The sequence below is a fragment of the Sinocyclocheilus rhinocerous genome, unplaced genomic scaffold, assembly GCF_001515625.1.
Source record: "Sinocyclocheilus rhinocerous isolate Xijiao unplaced genomic scaffold, SAMN03320098_v1.1 scaffold1300, whole genome shotgun sequence".
Taxonomy (NCBI): Eukaryota; Metazoa; Chordata; class Actinopteri; order Cypriniformes; family Cyprinidae; genus Sinocyclocheilus; species Sinocyclocheilus rhinocerous.
Window position 1 is genome coordinate 1171260 of NW_015666578.1, and position 23588 is coordinate 1194847.

The window sequence follows — 23588 nt, forward strand, 5'->3', positions numbered from 1 at the left end:
TCTGCCTCCTTAAACTGGTTTTGACACTCATTTTGAGTGTGATTCATTTACCAAAAAAAGAGAAAACACAAAATTAACAACATAAAAGATGAATTTGAAAATTTGACTTTATTATTATTATTATTATTATTATCTCTAGATTGCAATAACAATATTATTACGATGTCATTATTTTAATTATGATAATTGTGTAATGAAAACCTGCTATAATTACAGCCCATAATTTAAACATTAATTTCCAATTCTAGACATACTAGCTACTCTGCAGCAGGAAGAAGGTGAACATTAATAAAGCGGTGATGACGTATCGTCAGGAGAAGACGCGTAAGCTGGGGTCACTGGACTGCAGTACGACAGAGCACAGTACACTGCAACAGGACGATCGCACGGCGCACACCTTCATGGACTCACATAACTGCACTGCTAGAAGTGAGTACACAAACACACACAGCGGAAAGAGTTGCTCCTTACACAGACAAACATAAGTATTTAGTACCAGGTTATGGTAAACTGATATTCTGAATGAATGAATGAATTATATATTTTAATCATGTGTTAAGGCCTGTTTTTGATAATTCAAGTAATTCAGTATTTGACGATTGGAAGAGATCCACAAGATCCACACAAATGCCAGACCCCCTGTTACCCAGACCAGTAATGGATCCTCCAAGTCCAGATCCTGAAATCCAAATGTTCACTGTAAGCTGGTTGTGCAGCGTTCTGTCAAAGTTCCTCTGAAACCCTCCACCTCCCCCAGTTCCACCTATCTAGATCTTCTATGGGATTTATCTATGCCTATTTCTACTACATAAATGATAATATTGTAAATACTCCAGTGCCATTAACCACATCTGGTTGACACTTCAGCCTAGTAGGTGACGATATTGCACCCATACAATGGAAAAAATAAGAAGATGATGAAGTGTCTATGTCCCACAAAATAAAGTTGAAAAGTTGATGAAAAAGAGACACTTTAGCCATACTTGGAAAAAAAAGCTTGCTCAACAGTGTTTTTTTGAATGTCAGACACCCCAGTCTGTAGGAAGTGCCAGTAAGTTATTTTTATTTTTTGTATAGTTTTGAATAGTTATGGTTACCAACTCTCTCTCTCTCTCTCTCCCTCTCTCTCTCTGCCTCCTTAAACTGGTTTTGACACTCATTTTGAGTGTGATTCATTTACCAAAAAAAGAGAAAACACAAAATTAACAACATAAAAGATGAATTTGAAAATTTGACTTTATTATTATTATTATTATTATTATCTCTAGATTGCAATAACAATATTATTACGATGTCATTATTTTAATTATGATAATTGTGTAATGAAAACCTGCTATAATTACAGCCCATAATTTAAACATTAATTTCCAATTCTAGACATACTAGCCCCTTTCGCACCGGAGGAACCTTTTCATAGTTCCTGGAACTATTGGTGGAAGTACTGAATGAACCGGATGAATGGCCCGGGGGAACCTAAAGTTCGCGGGGAACTACCCGACTGGCTAGTACCTGTAACTTAGTTCCCAGAACTATGTGGTGCGAAAGGGGCTATTGTATGGTGGCTAATAGGAATGTAACGATGCAGCCCGAGCCTGTCGAAAATCAATAAAAATATGTGATGATTCAAGTCGGTTGAGATGTTAAATGAATCGTGATACAATTGAGGGTGGGGGTTATATGATTGTGTCTCTGATGGCAACTGACTATCTTCAGAAAAGTTTAATTGCTATTTTTTTTTCATCTTGTCTCTGAATAATGCATATTAAAGCAGTGTTTATAAGCGCAGCTGCTTTGTTTACAGCGGTAACCAAGGAAACGCTGTATAAAGAATGAGAATGTGACGTAACGCCAAATAGCTTCTCTTCCCTGCAAACGATACAATGAAGAATGAATGGTTGTTTAACTTAAAGGCAAAAACAAAACAAAAGATAAGCATTTATCCTTATAGAGAATGAGAAGTAACCATGGGAACGGATAGCGTATCCTGCTAATATGGCGGCGCCTTCCCGAAATGCAATGCGGAGTGAAAAGATCGTGACGTAACTCCTCATTCTCTATTGCTGCTGCTCCATAAGCGGTTCCTGCTGTCATATGCTGCGTCCCAATTCGCCTACTTATACTATGCCCTAAAAATATGTACTCTTTTTGTGAAGAAAAAGTACATACTGTTGAATATGTAGAAGAATAGTAGGCAAGCCTTGGGACATACTACTTTGTCATAGCTGCTTCTTTAACGGATGCTCTGTTGCTTAGTTACGTGCATTCTGTCACTGCCCTGTCAATCATCTTATCACAGTTAACATCATCCAAGGTTAGACATTGATTATTTATCACTCAAATCCATTTATCTACCTGTCCGTTGGTCACGTATATCCACCATGTTTGTAGTTCTTAACACTTTTAATGCGTGTTTGTAGTTCTTCTAGTTTGTAGTTTGTAGCTTCTGCTGTTTCTGTTTCCTGCAGATGTGTTTTAGTAGTATAGTTTCACAAAGCTAAAGTCAGACTATTCTGTTTTTGCTTTAAATTTTGAAATTATACAATATAAAAAAAATAAAAATAAACTGTTCATGCTGCGTTTATGCCGCAACTTTGTTTGGATCGTGATTAAAATACTGTGGTTGCCTCTAATTTTGAATGGAAAGGGCTCAGGGCAGGCAAAGCCTTAGTCTGTTTATATGAATATATTTATTTTATTTGTATTATTTATTTATTTGATTCAGGATTTGTTTTAACATTTCAGTTTAGTTTTGTTATGTGACATATTTCAATTTCACAAAGAAATGTGCAGAATCTTGTCTGAAAAATAATAAAAGGACGCCTTTTCAGTTCTCATTTTGTTAAAAAAATTGTGAGAAAATCATATTGTGAAATCAGTATCGTGAATCGTATCACATCATGAATTGAGTTAATCGTTACATCTCTAGTGGCTAAGCATTGCACACACACACACACACACACACACACACACATACACTCTCTCTCTCTCTCCAATAGATAATGCATGTATTAGAAAACAGGTGAACAAGTAAACAGTGTTGTTGGGATGTTTACAGTCACAATACACCATTAATGCTGTTTATCTCCATTAGTCATTGTTTGCATTTGCTCTCCACATATTAAAGATGCTCCCACTGCTCTCTGAGTCTTGAGTCAGTTTCCTTATCGTCCCCTGGAACAGAAGAGTGTTGTTGAATGCCAGTAAATGAGAGCGCTGTCTGCCTCTGCCTGTCTCCAGATATCTGTGCTTATATCATGTACTTGGCTGTGTAGCATTGGTTTGAACTATTCTATTCTATTCCATTCTATTCTATTCTGTTTTTTTTTTCAATTATGTAATTTTGCTGTGTGATTTTTTTTTTTTACCCCAAATTTAGCTGTTAAACACAATTATTTTAAAAACAAGTTGGAATAATGCGAACAGATGGCTCCAACAAAAGCAAAAGATGGCTCTTAACAACCTCCGAGCTCACAGAGCTCACAGTAGATTCATCTTTAATGGTTTGCAAGTTATCGTTGAGACTCAGTTTCCCTGTGGAAATGAACTGCCCAAAGTAATAAGACTGAATCTCAAACAACTTTAGACTAGAGGTCTATGCGGGATGCATTTTTTTAGTCCTTCTCCAGCAAGATTCTGTCTCGCTCATGCACAAATATGTGTCATATTTTGTCCCACTCCCATCCGTGACTTTCACGTTTGTTGTTCCACAGACAAATAACATGAATAACATAAAATATAATTAATTAATTTGTATTTCATCTTGAAATATTTATATTTTGCAGGAGCCCCTGATTCATTTCTTTCTCCCACTTTCTGCACATGCATCACTATTAGCAATTACCCACTCTCAGCAATTAAAAGCTTGACTCTGCTGGGTCGGGTCCCACGGATCCCATGGGATTGCAGACCTCTATTTCAAACCTTTTTGCAAACACTTTGACTGATTAGTTCAGAAGTGATTAATTTGCAAATCATGCATTGCATGTTACAGTTCTGATTTTAAACCGCTGATAGAAATTGATTTCTGAAGATGGTTACACTTTATTTCAATAGTCCATTGTAGGCATTCTACTAATTATGAGTAACTTTGTAATAACATGTCAACTAACTCTCAGTGATTTGCAACTACGTCGACTAACTCTCATTAGATTATTAGTAGACTGTCAGGTTATGGTTACGGTTAGTAAAATAAGTTGACATGTACTTGAAAAGTTACTTATACACTCTCAGAAAAAAAAAGGTACAAAAGCTGTCACTGGGACATTTGTAGATGCAAATCTAGTTGGAAAGGTACTTATAGTTAGCAGACTGTGTAAAGTAGACTATCAAATAAAGTGCAATATTATGAGGTAAAAATGATTCTCTGATTGGTATATGGTTATCTCCATAACCAGACAAGGATTTATCAGTAATATTTTACTGGGACACAGCAGTACTTCTCTGGAGCTCGTGCCCCAGTTAAAAATCTGCCAAAACCACTACATGGAAGGCAGATGGTTCATATATGAATCTTCATCAAGCTGGACCAGCATATCTCGTCTGCTTCTTACAACACCTTTCTAACATCTCCACCCCTGCAGTTTTACTTCAATTCACACTCGCACAACCACCTCCAGTGAAGCGACTCCCGCTGCAATTTACACGTTACCTTTGAGCGCACTGTAGCTTCTTCCCTTTGCACCTGGGTCAGTTTGTGTTTATCTTTCTCTCTCTTCTTCCTCTCGCTCCTCAGACGAGCAGCGCAGCACGGTGAATGAGTCCAGCAGCCTGCTGGGTGGTTCTCCCAGAAGACACTGCAGGAGGAAAAGTTCTCCGTACCACACAGGCCAGCTCCACCCGGCCGTGAGAGTGGCAGACCTGCTCCAACACATCAACCAGATGAAGACAGGAGAGGGCTACGGCTTCAAGCAGGAGTATGAGGTGAGAGCCCGCTGAGTTTACAGGGGGTTTGACAAGCAATTCTACAAGTATATGCCTGCTGGGTTAGATTTAAAAGACAAGGGCATGGAGTAATGTGAAACTGAAGGAGAATGAGTTTCTGAAACTTGAAGCAAAAGTGTTATTAGCAAACAGCACAGCTTTATTAGATTAAAATATATCTAAAGAACCTACATTGGCTCCCAAAGGTATTTAGACATTTTAATAACCTTAAATTACACTTAAAATGAATGGAGGAAAAATCCAATCAAGTGTCATCTGATCAAACTTCTGCTGTTTTCATTTTAGACTATTGTTTGAAATCTAACAAACCTCTCTTACGCAGTTTTTCTTTTATATATAATGTCACTTTTGTAATTTGACCACTGTATATTAATCACATGCATGACACACACTAACATTCACATTTGGGGTCTGTAAGATGTATTTATTTATTTATTTATTTATTTATTTTTATTTTATTGCATTCAATTATGCATGAAATTGATCAAAAGTGACATTAAAAACATGTATAATGTTATAAAAAAAAGATGCTGCAGTAAATCCTCTAAAAGTAATGGTTTTCCACAAAAATATTAAACAGCAAAAACGGTTTTCAACATGAATAACAATCAGAATTGTTTTTAAGCAGCAAATTAGCATATTAGAATGATTTCTGAAGACTGGAGTAATGATATGTATACGTACATGTATGTATTTATGTATGTATGTATTTATATACGTGTGAGTGTTTGTTCCAGAACGTGACTAATCATATGTGAGTGAAGTGCTGCCAAACCTTTTTCTATGAAAGTTCTTTCATATCAGCCCTTCACAAAAGACATTTCTCATTCAAAATATTCCACTTATGTATTAATAATACCTCCAGTTCTTCTTTGCACTCACCACGATTTCTCAATAGAATAGATATATTCTTTTTGAGTCATTAATCTGAGCCCGCAGGGCACATGAACCCCTCCTCTAGAATCCATGCTTCAGACTTTTTCTCTTCAATCTGACACTGGAAAAGGACTGTGGCTGTGAAACTCTAGGACCTCAATTTCTGTATGGTTGCTGTAGCCGTCTCATGTTTCTGCTAAAAACCTCTTCATTGCTTCTGCTGAACACGTTGTTGACATGGTACAGGCTGATAGTAACGTGGTCAAATGTAGGCCATGTTCACACATTTTACAAGACTGTAGCTTGTCACTCTTAGATGTTTTAAGTCTGTGACTAGTCTGCAACAAAATACCCACGCTGTTCTAGTATGCACACCTGTAAGACACCGCGACTAGTTGACACAAGTATCTTTTGGACACTGACAGCTCATTTCAGCATCCATGTTTTGATCCGTGTTATTTTATTGTTTACAGCCACAAGAATCCAGAGCTTTGCTATTGTTATCACCATGTCAACTATCATGAGTTCAGGAGTGACTCGTGTATTCCATACACATGTAGAAACATTTCCACATTTTAAAATATATGTAATTCCTAAACTTTGCAGAGTGTGTGTGCACAGTTCCTTGTTAAAAATAAGTGCACTTAAGTGTACTTAGTATATTTAAATATATTTAAAAAGAAAAAAAAGTACTTGAATTAAAAAGTACTTGCAAATTATTATTGTAATAAAAGGCATCTTAAGTGTACTTAAAGTGAGCACACTTTTATGATAGTGTTTCTTAACACACTTAAGTAGACTTTTAAAAAGTGCAATTTGTAATAATGTAATAATTAAAAGTTTTACTTCAAAGTACTTTTTACATCATTATGTTTAATAGTATTTTGTCAAAGAAGTACATTTATTTTGATGTGATTAACATACAAAAGCACATACATTATGTGCTTTTCCATTTATAGATTATTCATCAATGGAAAAACATGTCCTCACATTTATTTTATTGTTTCAGTGTCTGCAATGCTGCTCCCAAAAGTTGCTTCTCAAACCTCTAAACAGTGGAATTAAAATTAAAAATAACTGACAAAGCTCAGAACTACATGTCATTAATAGGCAGTTCACTTTTGCAGTTTAGGATGTTTGCACTCGTACCAGCATGGATCCCACCGGAGTTCACACGAACTGTACCCTAGACGACCTTTTTAGCACACCTGAGTTCGGAAAATCCATCAGCCTCAAAATGATGTTTCAAATCAGAACAATCTTGCTCAGGATTTATTAATTTTTAATTGTTTCTGGGTAACTTTGGAGTTCAAGGAATCACTGTCTGCAAGAGACATGTTTTGAGGTGGAGACAGAAATATTGATTATGTGATTTGGTTGAGGAAGAATGAAAGAATGGTAGTCTTTGATGAGAATGTCTCGCTGTGTAGCAGCTAAGCCGGGGGTGATCTTCAGTGACAAGAGGACTGATGGACAGAGGGAGAGAGAGAGAGAGAGAGAGAAGAGAGAAGAGATGCTAATTGAAAGGGAGGTTGAACTACAGAAATCAGAAAAATACAAAAACTATGTCCTAACCACACAAAGTATCCAGCATCAAGTGCTTTTTCTGTCCTCACTGAAAGCAAATGCCGAGTGAAGTGGCAATCACAGCCAATCAGAACTCATTTAATATCCCGTTCAGCTGTGGCCCAAATGCTGGCCATACAGACATACAGAATGCAGAAACCCAGTGTGAAATGGAATTTTGGACCAAGGTGATTTGTAATACTAAGAGAAAGCTAGCATTTCCATTCACCACAATGGCACTTTAAAAGAACTATCGTTTCCCTCAGAAACAACCCTCTGCCACCTTCTACAAATTATTTTAGTGGCCTTGAGGTCAAAGAACAGGATGTGTTCAAGCATTTAAGTAAGCTGAACCGTTAAAAGACAGTAAGCCATGACCAGCATCTCCAGCCACAGAAGTCCATCCAAAAGTCCATCCATTTGGATTACACAATTTTAACAGCTAATAAATGTTATACATATTTTCCAGTCATACATAAATTACATGGTTTATTGTTATTTACATCTATTTTTGTTATTTAAATAATCATATTTTCAAAATGAGGAAAATATTTCAAGATTCTTAGAAATATTCAAATTGCTTAGAAGAAGCATGAATCTGTTTTTTTTTCTTTTTTTGGGGGGGGTAGTTAAATTTACTGGTTGGACATGGTTAAAATATGGCTAACTATGGAACAAGCATTATTCAATTATTTAAAATGAAGGAAATTGGAATAAAATGTAGTGATGATAAATATATAAACTTGCTTTTTGTGCATTCGGTTTATGTATATATATATGTGTGTGTGTGTGTGTGTGTGTGTGACCCTAGACCGCAAAACCAGTCATAAAGGTAAATTTTCTGAAATTGAGATTTATACATCTGAATAAATAAGCTTTCCATTGATGTATGGTTTGTTAGAATAGGACAATATTTGGTCGAGATACAACTATTTGAAAATCTGGAATCTGAGGGTGCAAACAAATCTAAATACTGAGAAAAGCACCTTTAAAGTTGTCCAAATGAAGTTCTTAGCAATGCATATTACTAATCAAAAATGAAGTTTTGATATATTTACAGAAATTTACAAAACATCCTTATCCTAATTTGTGGCATAAAAGAAAAATCGATAATTTTGACCCATACAATGTTTTTTTGGCTATTGTTACAAATATACTCCAGCGACTTAAGACTGTTTTTGTGCTCCAGGGTCACACACACACACACACACACACACATATATATATATATATATAAAATTGATGTTATTATTGATTTATTTTTTTAATTAATATAGGTTCTTGTTTATGTGCAATCCAAATTAACTTATATAAGCAATTGAAATACATATAAATCTTAAATTTAGGCCTACTTTTTATTTTTTTATTTTTTATTTTTTTACATGGCTTACAGTCATTTCAACAAATCATTCTCAGTGTACAGTACTAAACTGTTTGAAATCTTCTGGTATTGTTTCGGTTCCAAAAAAAGGACTAAATAACGTGCCTCAGTGATTGCAGTTCTCAATTGAATGCTTCGCTCTGCAAACAATATCTGAAATCAGTAATGCTGTGAGAATTGCCGTACACTTTGTCCTGCAACATCGGGATCTAAAAGGTGCGCAGGATATAGTTTATAAACTTTAGCTCAGGGTTTCATATGATCATCCTGGATCTATTAATGACCAAACTCTTTCTCAGTCAAACTACAGAATTGTGCGGATAATGTCACTGGCATTAGTCTTTTTAAAAAGGGAAATGAAAGTCTTGACATCAGCACCACAAAGGCTGTTGAAATGATCATTGATTTGAGGAAACGCTGTCCAGCACTTTCCTCTCAGGTGATTAGAGTTTCTCCAGTCAATGTGGTCTAACTCTAATCTCAAACTCTCTAACATTCAGTCTGTCAGAAAGCACATCAATGAATCAACATACCCAGATATTGCATATCTGTCATATACAGTTTATCAGACACATCGTTGAAAGTGTAATTGCGTCTTCTGTCATTGTTTGGCTCTGGTAATGATTGTTCAAAGAAACACATTATCTGGTGCTCTGATACAGCAATCGCTGCCAGATTCCCTCTCTGGCTCAGCTCTACAGGTCCAAAATAGTCAACCAGTACACAACAATTATTGAAGATCCCTTTTTTACACACACAAAGTAACTCAGATATTTCATTGTAAATTAAAATGTAATGCATTACTTTACTAATTACTTGAAAAATTAATCTGATTAAGTAACTCACGTTACTTGTAATGCGTTACCCGCAACACTGCTCTGTACCACCTGTGTTTTTAAGGCGTTTGACAGTATATTATAAAGATGAAAAAAATAGAAATGTTATATATTAACATTATTCAATTAATAAAATATATGTACTTTTTACTGTAAATATAAGTTAAATCTGTAAAAAGTATATTTCAGAGATTCATTTCTGGAATTATATTCATAATTACATTTTATCTCACTTTGGCCTCCATATTGGATTCATTTTGGTTTTAGAACAAAATAAAACTCTCACACACCCCTAAAAAAAAAAAAAAAAGCTCTGTGCCCAACAGGAAATTAACGTCAGCATCCTGATGATGCATCTGCTCTGTTAACTGCGTCTGACTCGATAGAATGCGAGAGCAAAGGGAACTTAATGGATGAGTGGGAAAACGTGACTTGCACTTATTTTGGGGGGTCTTTTTTAAATGACAGTCATTTAGATGTAATTGCCAGGTGTTACGCTTCACCTGCTTTCGGGGGGAATGTGTGCTAAACAGCTGTCACACATTAACTCAAAAACTAGGCGGCATTAGAAAGCACTTAGGCAGCTGGAGTACACAGGCAGTGCTCAACGCTCAACGCGTACATGCACACAGAAGCCACTGAAAACTATCAGCTACATGCTTTTCTTGAGTTTGACAGCAATTACAACACTTTTATTACATGAAAGAAAGATACATGTGTTATTATCGCATTCAAAATAAATAAGCAGTACCTGTGTATGTTTGTTTGACAGAGATGCACAGCCAATCTCACAATGAATGCCTTTAAATGTGTGCTGCACAATATCACATCAAAACCCCAAATGATGAAGAAAAAGCATGGGAGGGATTCATTAAGGATGCTCTGCATACCGATAGCTTCATTTATTTGCATGTGCTGTCTGTGTTATTTTACCACATTCACTAAAGGAATTATGCAAATGAGGTAATACAGCAAATATAGGCACACATTTACTGCTGATCGCAATTTGCATGGGGCATTTAGAGAGCGATTTTGAGTGCTAGGTTGACTGGGATACAGTTATAATGCTCGTCTTTATCATTTGATCATCATGTGATGGCAAACTGCTGGCATAACGTTCATAAATTAAGCGTTAGCGTTAGTTCTGGCAGGTCACGTGAGTCAAGCTTGCATCAGCTGATTCTCAGCTGATCACATCTACCTATAGGAATACGACACCTATCGCGGCATTCCTATATAAGCTCTATTCAGTATTATTGTATCTATCATTTTGACGATAGTGGTCCTGACAGAAATATAGTAATAAATGTAGCAGTAATAGTGCAGTAGTGCATAGAAAGGTGTGTTTGCCTAAACAAGAATATCAATATACTGTACAAAAGTTTTGGGTTGGTACTGTAATATGTTTAAACGTTTTAAAGACGTAAAAATGTAGTCAAAACAGTAATATTGTGCAATATTATTGCAATTTAAATGAACTATTTCTATTTGAGTATATTTTGTAAAATTATTCCTCTGATCAAAGCTGAAAACAGTTGTGACGCTTTATTTTTTGTGTGGAAACCATCAGTGTTGAAAGTTACTTTTAAAAGTAATGCATTGCAATATTATTATGCTACTTTTAAAATCAGGGCTGGGTTTGCTTGTTTGTTCATAATATAACTGGTGTTACTTATTTGAAAAAGTAACTCAGATATATTCTTGTAAATTAAAAAAGTTATGCATTGCTTTACTTGTTACTTAAAAACAAAGTAATGTGATTACATAACTCGTGCTATTTGTTTGTTTTGTTAGGATTATTTGAGAAGTTCAGAAGAAAGTTAAGAAGAGCAGAATTGATTTTAAATAGAAATCCTCTGTAACACTATAAAAGACCTTGATGCCAATTTAATGCATCTTTACTGTATGTACTAATGCCTTCTTGAATGTTAGTGTGTATAGTGTCCAGCACACCACAATCATTTCTTTGCTTCTGCTTGTGTGTCTGCAGAGATTTTTCGATGGCTGGGACATAAACGAAAAGAAGGACAAGACCAAGGGCCGACATGACACCCTTCTGGGTCGTAAGTGTTCTTCAAAGTAATGATTGTAGCACAAATACTGGGTCCAACAGTCAATGAGTTACAAATAGAGCACAGCTATCACAGCCTACCTACTGTAGGTGGCTCATCGGGATTTGGAACAGAGCTTTATTCATTATTTATTATTATATTATTATTATTAATATTGTTATTGTTATCATCACTGACTAGCATTGCTCTTCATTTTTAATCCCTAACAGAAGACCGTCACCGTGTGAAAATGCATTCTCTCCTGGCCGATCCTAACTCAGACTATGTCAATGCAAACTACATCGATGTAAGTTTTTCTGTTTTACACTCCTTTGTTCACACCTCCGTCTCTGAGCATGTTGCCTTCGAGTAAGAGGTGTTTCTCTCACTGTAGCTTTCAGTGAAGGTGTACACATTAACACGTTAATGTGGCTTATATGCTAATTCCTTTTCTCACTGAGAGATTTTATCCATTGATGACTTTGCTGTCTGGTTTTGACACTTTCTCCACTAACCTTTTTTTTTATTTCAGTATTTCAGCTGTTCGTTACGTTTTTCCCAGAAAGAGTTCTTAGCACAAATCTTAGACACGTGACACTTTCCTGTCTGAAAACTAGATTCTGAACACTTTGCTCCTAATCCTAACCATTTGATGGATAACGGCTTTCAAACATACGTTCCTGTCCCACATAAGAAGCATCAGCTTTTTTTTTTTTTTACTATCTCTGCTGGAATCTCAGTAAAGCCATTTTTGTCGTCTTTTGGTGGGAAGGTTATCCCGTGGAATTGAGCAATCAAAACCTCTGCGGTGAGAAGGACTCCAAAGACTAACTTTTAGATGTTTTGTCAATTTTTTTTACGGCTCTACAGGTTTCTATTATATGTTTGAATAGCATTTATTTCTATTCAAGGCTAAAGTGTGTTAGGAGCTGTTGTTATGATCAGCGCTTTCAAAATGAACAGACCTGAATCGCTCTTTCTACTTGGGCTGTGCTTGAGTGGCAGGTTTTGGGTGATGAGAAATGGGCTCTGATTATAGAGGTCCGATACTAAAACGCAAAGCCGTGTCACTTCACCTTTATGAAAACCAGATGTCTTGATTTTCTCTCCTCCTCAATGGTGATTCACACGCAAGAATGAAATCCCCATGTGATTAATGAAAATAGTGGATTGACTTTTTGAATTCTTGAATGAGAATCACTATTAAGGTTGTGATGCAAGTTAAACGGATTCACACACCAAAATAAGGCAATATTGGAAACGAGACAGCATAGTTTAAAGGTCTCTTTTCAATTGATTTTCTCTACTTCATGAATTTTAGCATGTTCACCAAAAGATTGCTTCAAAAATGTTGTCAACCAATATTTAATGTACTGTTTTTGGAAAATCTATGTTTTGAAAGCAAAAAAAATATATATATATACAGTGGGTACGGAAAGTATTCAGACCCCCTTAAATTTTTCACTCTTTGTTATATTGCAGCCATTTGCTAAAATCATTTAAGTTAATTTTTTTTCCTCATTAATGTACACACAGCACCCCATATTGACAGAAAAACACAGAATCAGTACTGACATTTACAGCAAACCATAAGAAAGATGCGCTTGGACTGTGTAAACAAATATACACGAGAATCTTCATGCAAGTTCAGCTGCTAAGGACAAATTTGTTTAAATTTGGACAAAAAAGGACAAAGGACAAATATGTTTTATATAATGTTATCTTGTAGAAAACAACAGACCAATGTCCAGCGTAATGAACTCGATATTTAAAAATAGTACATTTATTTATACATCAATCACAATGACAAGATACCACAAGATATCGCGGTCATTGTTGTGTTTGGCCACAGAAAACAGTTCACGTTTAATGACAAAGACAACATAGAATGTGGCTCTGATGTGGCAATGCATTGACCTCTGTTAACGTGGGTCCTTTACACAGAATTTGATAAAAGACGCCCTAACGGGTTAAAGATTTGCGCCTCTACGTTTCTACGTCATTAAGAATAGTTTTCAAATTTGACTGCAAATTGAATTCAAAATTCAAAATGCAAGCTGCCTAAAATTCTCACCCTTAAGGTCATTGCACACTGAGTCTGAAAATTTCGTCCAAATTTCCGCACGTTAAAAAATAAATACGACCTCACGTTATGTCAATCACGTTTACACACTGCCTCCAAAATATTCGTCCGTCATTAAAAAAATCGGATCGGGTTCGATTTTTTCCGTTTTTCGCATCCGTAGCAAGCATTTTGAGAGGTATTTTGACAGTTTAGAGCCACCGTACAAGCGAATGCCAAAATCCAGAATGGCGATTGTCAAGTTCATCCACTTCGTCTCACAGCACAAAGCACTGTATATAGATCCTTGCACACTGAGTTCACAGAAACTGGTGGTCTTCTTTTTAATATGTGGCTCTAGTATCGCTAGCAAAAGCATCAAACTGAGCCACTGACATCCTGAAGTAAACTTTGAATCGGATGGACCCAATATTTCCTCTCTTTTTCTCTTTTTAAGAAGCGAGAAGACAACAAAATCATCCTCACTGCTGGAAGACTCCATTTAGTGCGAATTTATTCGCAACGGATTATTTTAATACGCATTGGACTCAGTATGCAAGGTTTCTGCGCGTGACGAATTTTTAGGGTTTCGAATACAAAAAAACGCATACGAAAATTTCGTACTCAGAGACCTTTAGTCTGTATGAAATATGAATATTGCACAGTGAATGGCAAAATTCTTTATACTAAGTTATTTACTGTGCTGCTAAAAAACATTGTTTTTTACACTAAAGAGTACAATCGACTATTTGATTTGTATTTAATTTTTTCTCAGACAGTGCGTGGCGACTCTGAACTCTAATTTGCAGGCAGTTTGAAGTGATTTCCTCACTGCAGGTGGTCAGGACGGAGAATTTGACTCCTGACATCTTTATTTCTTTCCTCTTTTCTTTAATCATCTTAATTATCCTGTTTCTCTTCTCTCTTCTTTCACCCATCCCTCTTTCTCTGTGTCTGGGATCTCTTAGATTCGGATAAACAGGGAAGTAAGTACTTGTCTTTCTCTTGTCTTCTGCCATCATCTGTCCATTTCTCATTTATTCCTGCTATCATGGCTCTGCGCTCAGACATTTTATTTCCCAAACCCTTCTTTTCAGTCTGTTGTTTGTGTTTACTGTAGCTTTGTTTGATCTCATTGCATCACTTCCTGTAAGCCACAGCCTTATCAGCTTAAGCTTTAAACACCCCCTGAAATGGTTTGACAAACGTTGTTTTTTTTGTAAATATATATCTGATGGAAACAAAATGTTGCAGCGGGGCATATCAATAGCCATTAGTGTACACATATACTGTAACTATATGATATTAAAACTAGCAGACATGAACCAAAACCACTTTTGATTTCAAGGGGTCTTTAAAATCACTTCTGAAATCTAGTTTAAACCTAGTGGATAATTTTGCAGTTAAATACATTTTGGTTTCATGTAGACCATACTAAGGGTAGCTGGTATGACCAATATTTTACACAATGCCAGTGTTGGATAATTTTCTGTAAACTTTATGTGTAGACTTGTGTAGACTTTACAAATGAAAAGCTTTTTATTTATTTATTTATTTGGCTACAAACCAAAAGATAACATATTTTTTGAATATCAATGAATATATCTGGTTAAAAATCAGTAGAACTAATATTATAAAAGGATCTGTGACTCTGATTGGATGAGCTGTGTTTGAAGCAGATGAAAACTATGTTTTGATATACACATTATACAGATGTGACACTGCTTGGCAGCCATATACAACTGGATGTTGTTCTTAATAATAACAAATTATTCCTTGTCTTGAATTGTCGGGACACATCCAGCTTTGTATTTTCATATTCATCTGACATCTTGCCTAAATAACCTGAAGCAGTGCATAATGTTAGCTGCGGAAATAAATCTGTCAAGCAGTATTGCAAAATCTCTACCAATTTCCACCATCACATGGCACATGACGTCCAGGCACAAATAGGCATTTCATTTATAGGCACTTTACAGAAACCTTTGACTACTGTGCAATCAACCGGCATAACCTTTTTAGACTAAAAGCAAAGCTTTCTATCCGAACCCTACACACAGGGACTGAGGTGCAGTGTGGGTGACTGAACAGCAGATAAAGGTTCATTATAGTTTCTGTATAAAGCCGCCCTGCTCTTCACACAAAAATAATCTATTGATTTCTGACTACACCAAGACATCGCAAGCACTGGTCAAGGATTAGCATGTAATAAAATCAACCACAAACCTTACTGAACGCGGGTTTTAAGAACAGAAGGAGAATATATTAAGATAGAAGATCTGCTCTATACTGTCTACTCGGGCAGTAGGCTTCTGCGGCAGAGCCCGAACTGTCATGGGACCCTATAAGTGACTGATTTGGACATCTCTACATTCTGTAGGCAGGACGCCAGTGTGCCTTACAAATGCTGACAAAATGTGCATGCAGGGTTATCATGCACCTAGTTTTTTTTAGAGGGGCACCAGTGACAGTTCTGGCACTTCTTCCTAAGTCTACCCAAGACTGACGAAGGATATTTTGTAATAAACCAAGCAAAGCTGCAACTGAACTGGGTTTTATTAACATCTTTAAGGGAGCCCGGTCTCATGAAAATGCGTAAAAATAGTACGCCAAATAAAAACGAAAACTCGTGGTATTGATACGCAAAAATGGACTTTGGCGTGCATATGATACGCATGTGTTTGGCGTGCATATAATACACGGTTTTCGCATGCATATGATACGAAATTTGATGGCGTGCATATGATACGGAGTTTTCGCGTACATATGATACGCATCTACCCCACAACCCTAACCTACCCATCGCGTAGCATATACACGCCAAAGTCCATTTTTGCGTATCAATACCACGAGTTTTAGTTTTTATTTGGCGTGCTATTTATACGCACTTTCATGAGATCGGGTTGCTTTAAGGCCACATCTATGTACTCACAATAGATGGATATGTAAATATGTGCTGCACGCTATCCTCTCAATAACAAAATAAATAAATGACAGCGGTGAGAAAACAGCAGTTCAGAAAGCATCTGATCATAGTGATGTGGATTCATTCAACATCATGCTTACTTATAAAGCACTTTGCAGAATAGATTTTAGTGTCAGTGTCACTTTCATTCAGAATTCAATGCTAGCGTGATATTTCAATACTATAAAGTATTTAGTGTTCATATTTTTACTGACCTCTGACCCAGTGTTTTCCCCGCAGAATTGGGATACTTTTATTCTGCTGCCATGGGTTGTTTTTTAGTCCGCGGGTTGAAGCGAAGCTAGTAAACAACACGATTTTGGAGCGATGTTGATAGCCAATTCCCCCGGAAATGCGATTGGGCTAGTTTAGGTTGTGATTGGTCTAGTTTTGAGTACCGATTGGGCTGGTTTTGTTATGCAGACCTGGCAACCCTGATCTAACCTCAATGAACTGAACAGAAGAAATGAACCGGAGATTTCCAGTTCGAAACGGCAGAGCCCCGGATCACACCTATATTTCTTTAAATGCTCAAATGCTTTGGTTGTGTTGACAAATTAATATTGTGTAACCTTTTTGACGGATTCCCCCAAACACCCGTATTCAAAAACGTTTCGGTTCTGCACCAATCACATTGTCTAAATAACATATTTTAATTTAAAAACTGTGGAATTCATCAAATGCAATGACTTTAGTTCACAATTTTTTTTTTTTACCCCTAATAATTGTGGAATCTAGTCAGTCAGGTCTGGTGTAACTATAATTTTATACCACTGGTGACCCAAAAGCCAGTTGTTTGATATATCATGCTATCATACGTGGCATTTCATGCTTTGCATTTTGTGTTTGGCATTTAGAAAGCAGCATTCAGATACTGTATGTTTGAACATAACATCATCTAGGATTTTCTAGACATGAGTAAATTCAATTCTTAAAGCTTAAAGAATCAATATCAGATGATACACACAAACTACAGATAGGACGTGCGAATATTTGCTTGTTTTATCAAATGTCAAGTAGAAACACTTTCATTTTTGAGATTCAGAGATGCATGTTCTGCTGTCACATTCTCAGCCTCACTCATGAATCACACACTTCATATAAGCTTTCCTCTGTATGATTTTGTGTTTCTGTCAGAGAGACAGTACATTAGGGCTTTTGAGGTTGTAAAAGATTGTCATCCATCTCTATGCTGTGCTTTTTTATGTTTCATTTTACTGAAGAAACATATTCAGCTGGTAATGGTATGGATAGCATATAGCGGGATAGCTTAATGATTTCTTTCTCCTACCTCAGCTTAATATGCAGAGTCAACTGCAACAGTGGCGTGAGTTTGGAGACAACAATGGCGTGAGTTTGGGATGGATTTATCTGTTTGAGCAGTGGAGGACAAGGGGGAGTGTTTGGAAAAAACAGTCGTTATTTTTTGCAATTTTGTTTGGTGATGCAAGAGGCACAGAAATGATTCACTTCACCTTTAAATGGCATAAGTCAGAATATAGTATGTTAATGTAGTTGAAATGTAATTAACATATCATTAATTGATAATAATGCATGCTTTCTCTGTCTCTCTCTCTCTCTCAGGGGTATCAGCGCTCCAACCATTTCATCGCCACACAAGGTGAGTGTTTATAATTCTGCTGCTCTGAAATCACTTGTGTATTTGTATTGTGTGGTGTATTAAAGTTGTTGATAAAAATGTACCTCTAAGTGTGTGTGTGTGTGTGTGTGTGTGTGTGTGTGTTTACATGCCCCAATTCTACTACAATGGTTTGCATGATTCATGTGCAGATATTGTTTTTGCCGTTTGATCTTATTTTTCTCTCTTGCCATCCAAACACAGCAGCACTTCCTTCTAATTAAATGCTCTTTATGTCGCTCTCTTCCTTTGTGAGGGTGACTGACTAGGATGTTTCTTTTTGTTTATTCAAATACAATAGATCAGAGTCTAGAATTGAATCTTAATCATGACACAGCCGTTTCTGCAACCTTCTTGTTCAGGGGCACAACAGCTGTAGTTTGTGAATGAACCATTAAGACGTGGACTGTCAATTGAAAATGTATATATGCTGTATAACAATGGATGTTTAGGGTTAATTAATTATTTATGTATGAATAATGTAATGAAGTGAATGAATATACAGTATATCTATCTATCTATCTATCTATCTATCTATGACCATGGTTTGGACAGAAATGTCAAGCAGCACAGCTGTTTTCAACATTGATAATAATAGGAAATTGTGCAGCAAATCAGCATATTAGACTGATTTCTGAAGATCATGTGACACTGAAGACTGGAGTAATGATGCTGAAAATTCAGCTTTGATCACAGCAATAAATTACATTTGAACAGATATTCAAAAATAAAACACTTATTTTAAATTGTAATAATATTTCACAATATTTAGTTAACATAAGAAACTTCAAACAAACAAACAAATAAATAAATACAATTACCAACCCCAGTCTTTGGAACGGTAGTGAACAGCTGATCATAAGCATTCCACAGGTTTGTGGTGAAGTGATTCTGTCTCTCGTGTTCTATGGATGTGTTCAGCTGTCCGTAGTTTTGTCTCTGTGGGTCTCAGGCTCTCCTGCAGCACAAACAGCATGCGCTCACATGCATCTCATTTCATCTGCTCTCTCTCATTCATGTTGGTCGTCAACACAACAGGGCCACTGATCAACACCAACTCCCTCCATACACAAACACACGCGTGCACTGCTGTGCTCTGTTTGAGCAGGTGTACACACACTCGTGTGTGGGCTTTGCTAGGCTTGCACTCTATCCGGAGGTTTAAACTGGCTTTAGGTCCTGAGATCTAGGTCCCGTGAAGGCCATCTGTATGTTCACATTGTGACAGCGCAGCATACAGATGTGCTCATGACTCAGTGGGCTTTAATACAAATCTACCCCATCAGCCCAGCAGCTGCAACCCCAAAGCCCTCAAACCCACATAATGACAACTAGATTATCACTAGATTTTTGCAAAATGTCATGGCCCATGAAAAACTCAGAACACTACAGTGACAGGGTGCTTTGGGTGTTGTTTTTCATTTTGTTTGCTTGTTCTCCATGCTTTTTTTATTTATTTATTTATTTATTTTTTGGGGGTCTGATGCTAACCCTTATGAATATTAACCTTCTTCCCATTGACAACTTTCTGGCAGAGGGCAGCAAATCTCAATAATTTGACAGTATTTTGCTCCATCCGTGTTTCCTTCTATCCTGACAAGAGCTGCAGTCCCTGCTGCAGAGAAACAGCCCATAACAGGACATCTCCAGCTCCATGCTTTACTGCAGGAATGCTGTTATCTGGATGCTGAGCTGTACTGGATTTCTGCCAGACATATCGTTTGGTGTTGAGGCCAAATAATTCAGTTTTATTCTCATCTGCCTCAGAATCTTCTTGGTGTGTTTCCTCCGGCTCTTTCATCAGTTTGGAGAGACGTCCTGATCCAGGGAGGCTCTGTTTTTTACCAAATACCTTCTACTTCTTAATAATAGACTTCACTGTGCTTCTAGGCATTGATAAAGCCTTTGAAATGTTTTTGTCTCCATCTCCTGACTTGTGCCTCTCCACAACTTTATCCCAGAGATCTTTTGACAGTGTCTTGCAGCCCGTAGTTGATTGTTTGCTTCAGTTGCACTACCAAGGACTGAAATACTCCAGGAAAGCCCTTTTCATGCTGAGCTGATCAAAATGAGCACAGCTGATCACAGTTGAAAGTCAAATGGCTTTGTGTGTCATTGAGAAGGTGATCAGCTACACCTGATTGAGTTTACAAGTCATTTTAGGATGGTGTGATGCATTTTCCAACTCAGTGATAATGGTTTTTTTTTATTATTGTTTTATGTATATTTATGTATTTGTATTTTTTTCTGACATGTTGGTGTTATATCTTTCACTTGGATGTCATAAGTTGCACTGAGTAAATACAGCAGGATAAAACAAAAACTGTGCCCGTCTTCATTTCAGGCTGTAAAAGCAACAAAATGTGATTATTGTAAAGGGGGCTAATTCTTTTCTATACCCACTGTATATTTGTACGATCTTACCTTCACGCTGTGAAAATACAAACAGAAGACAGAAGACAATGAGTGCAGTGCAGAAAAGGGGTGGATCTGCATAAAGTTTATGAGTTAGTAAGGTGTGCTGAGCTTTTTGTTAACATGTTGCTATGTGGTTGCTGGAGTTCTGGATGGTTGCCAGGGCTTTCCGACACGTTATTATGTGGTTGGTAAGGTGTTCTGAGAAATTTTAGCACATCTTGCTGACAGCTCTGATGTGTGTGTGTGTGTGTGTGTGTGTTTTTATTGATGCTTGCTTTAGCAAACATCACTAATAAGTCAAGTGAAAGAAGTTTGTTGTTAGCAGCAGACTTCTCCTGGCAGAGGTGCTTTGATTAACCTGGGCTGATGCTGTCAGCTGGGAAATGCCATTTCAATATGTCCACAAAAACATGCCTCCCCACCTTCTATTTAAACCTCAATGTGATTTTTCGAGGATGTAGCTGCGGGTGATAGCAGGAGATCTGCTCAGGAACTCAGGAAGAGCAGCACCTGTTGTAGGCTGTGATTGTTTTAACAGGTAAAGATAACAGACTCGTCGCCTGAGGGCAGAGTGTTCACAGCACTGCGCTTACAAACCTTCAGTGGCTTTCCTTTAGTGTTTCTAGAATATTTCCATGTGTATGCATATCTGCGTGCTATTCATGTGCGATGTGTGCACAGAAAAATACACGAGGAAGAAAAGAATGAGACGAGAGTGAGAATGAAAGAGGTTCAGCTCGTGTCATTAATAGTTAATACTTTATTAGAGGTGTTAGAGGTGAACCGTCCCACACTGACAGTATTAAAGGTATAGTTCTCCCGAAAATAAAAATTATAATTATAATTACTCACCGTTGTACCAAACCCTTCAAGCTTCTGTTCATCTGTGAAACACAATTAAAGATGTTTTTAATTAAACCTGACAGATTTTTATCCATCCATTGAAAGTCCGCACAACCAAAACATTGACGCTTCAGAAAGTACATGAGGTAGACTAGTCTAAGCAGTTTATGCAGCCGGCCCCTGTTCATCATATAAGCATTCTTGTGTTTTCTGAAGACTTATACAACAACAGCTCAATGGGTGACATGTCCGGTGAGTATGCTGGCCATGCAAGAACTGGGATGTTTTCAGCTTGCTATCACGCGCTGGATTTTCACTGCCAGCAGTTTCTCCATTCGCTGTCTTCTATGTGGACCGATAGCTCCCGCGTCCCTGCAGCTTGCCGTCTCTGTTTTCTCTTTTCTTATGTAATCCTCGTCGATGTCCTACAAGTCAGTGTGATTATGATTACCATAATAAATAAAAATAATGTATTAACAAATGCCAGTTTACGATACTAAACAGCATACACTCTAAAAAATGCTGGGTTAAATATAACCCAGCGCTGGGTTAAAAAGGGACGAACCCAGCTATTGGGTTGTTTTGGGTTTGTCCCTTTTTAACCCAGCGCTGGCTTGTATTTAACCCAGCATTTTTTTAGAGTGTAAATGTCTGTTTTGTCCAGCTAAAATAACTGGAAGTGAGTGACACCGAAGCACAAATGCTGCACCTGATCTCATATTAAAAATAAGTTGGTTAGAGAATACCATAGTAATATTCAGATAATTTTGACTTGGTCAAGTAAGAACCCATTTGGGCCGAGGACAATGTTCTCTTGATAAACATTGTGTTGCACCATAGCGACACACACACACTCAAAAAAATATCATCTTAGCAACCACATAGCAGCGCACTGAAAACACCAGCCTTAGTAACTGCCTAGCATCCTGCAATCACTCACATTTCTTCAAAAAAAAAAAAGAAGTTAAAACTCTAGTTTCTCGCTGCTATCACTCGCTGGATTTTCACTGCCAGCAGTTTCTCCATTCGTTGTCTTCTATGTGGACCGATAGCTCCCGCGTCCCTGCAGCTTGCCGTCTCTGTTTTCTCTTTTCTTATGTAATCCTCGTCGATGTCGCGACCCGCTATTTCACAAAACCACCTCGATCTTCTCTTCATCCTGCGTTCAAATTATTCACCTCCCACAATTCTCCATGAAAGCTCATTCCTCTCTCTCTCTCTCTCTCTCTCTCTCCGCAGGGCCCAAGCAGGACATGATCTATGACTTCTGGCGCATGGTTTGGCAGGAGAACTGCTACAGCATCGTGATGATCACCAAACTGGTGGAGGTGGGGAGAGTGAGTAGAATAAGTGTACTTCTGCCTCGGGCTGCCCAGCCTCCCCCTCCGCCTACTGATGGACACTATCCATTATTGAACACTGACCACTGCGACCCACAGCTGACCATTACAGAAGATAAACTTTACCAAGAAACCCTATTAGCCAGAGAACATTCCATAATCGGCCAGCCATCTTTAGCAGTTAATTGAGCTTTCCTTTGTCCCCTTTCCTCCAAAATACCATGGTCACTGCAGTTGTTAGTACTGTAACATCATAGGATCTCTTTCAAAGAGACGTTCAGAATATTTATATTTATTTATTGGCTTGACCCAAATTATCACAGTTTTAATGTAGTATAACTGTTTTATGTGGTAACTGTAGCAATTATGATATTTTCGTGGAATCTAGTTACTACATGGTAATTATTCATTAATATAATATTTTGCAACTGATATTAAGATTAGCATTCCTCAGCATACAGTCATGCACTGCATAAAAAACTAAATAAACCTAATAAATATGACATATTTTAAAAAGATGTCGCAAAAAACATTGAGGTCTTTCATATATATATATATATATATATATATATATATATATATATACTACTACTAATTTCAAGATAAATTAGTTATAATGTGAAAGCACTATATATATATATATAGAGAGAGAGAGAGAGAGAGAGAGATA

The 23588-nt window shown here is 37.1% G+C and overlaps 1 protein-coding gene across 1 annotated transcript in view; it reads left to right on the forward strand.

Annotated features, from left to right (window-relative positions):
* LOC107732911 (receptor-type tyrosine-protein phosphatase U-like) overlaps positions 1 to 23588 on the forward strand; it is a 297899-nt gene that overhangs the window by 244975 nt on the left and 29336 nt on the right. Inside the window, exons 17-22 of the mRNA XM_016544352.1 lie at positions 4733 to 4920; positions 11591 to 11663; positions 11882 to 11958; positions 14682 to 14699; positions 18263 to 18299; positions 22818 to 22915. Of these exons, the coding sequence (XP_016399838.1) occupies positions 4733 to 4920; positions 11591 to 11663; positions 11882 to 11958; positions 14682 to 14699; positions 18263 to 18299; positions 22818 to 22915 (491 nt within the window). The remainder of the gene's footprint in view (positions 1 to 4732; positions 4921 to 11590; positions 11664 to 11881; positions 11959 to 14681; positions 14700 to 18262; positions 18300 to 22817; positions 22916 to 23588) is intronic.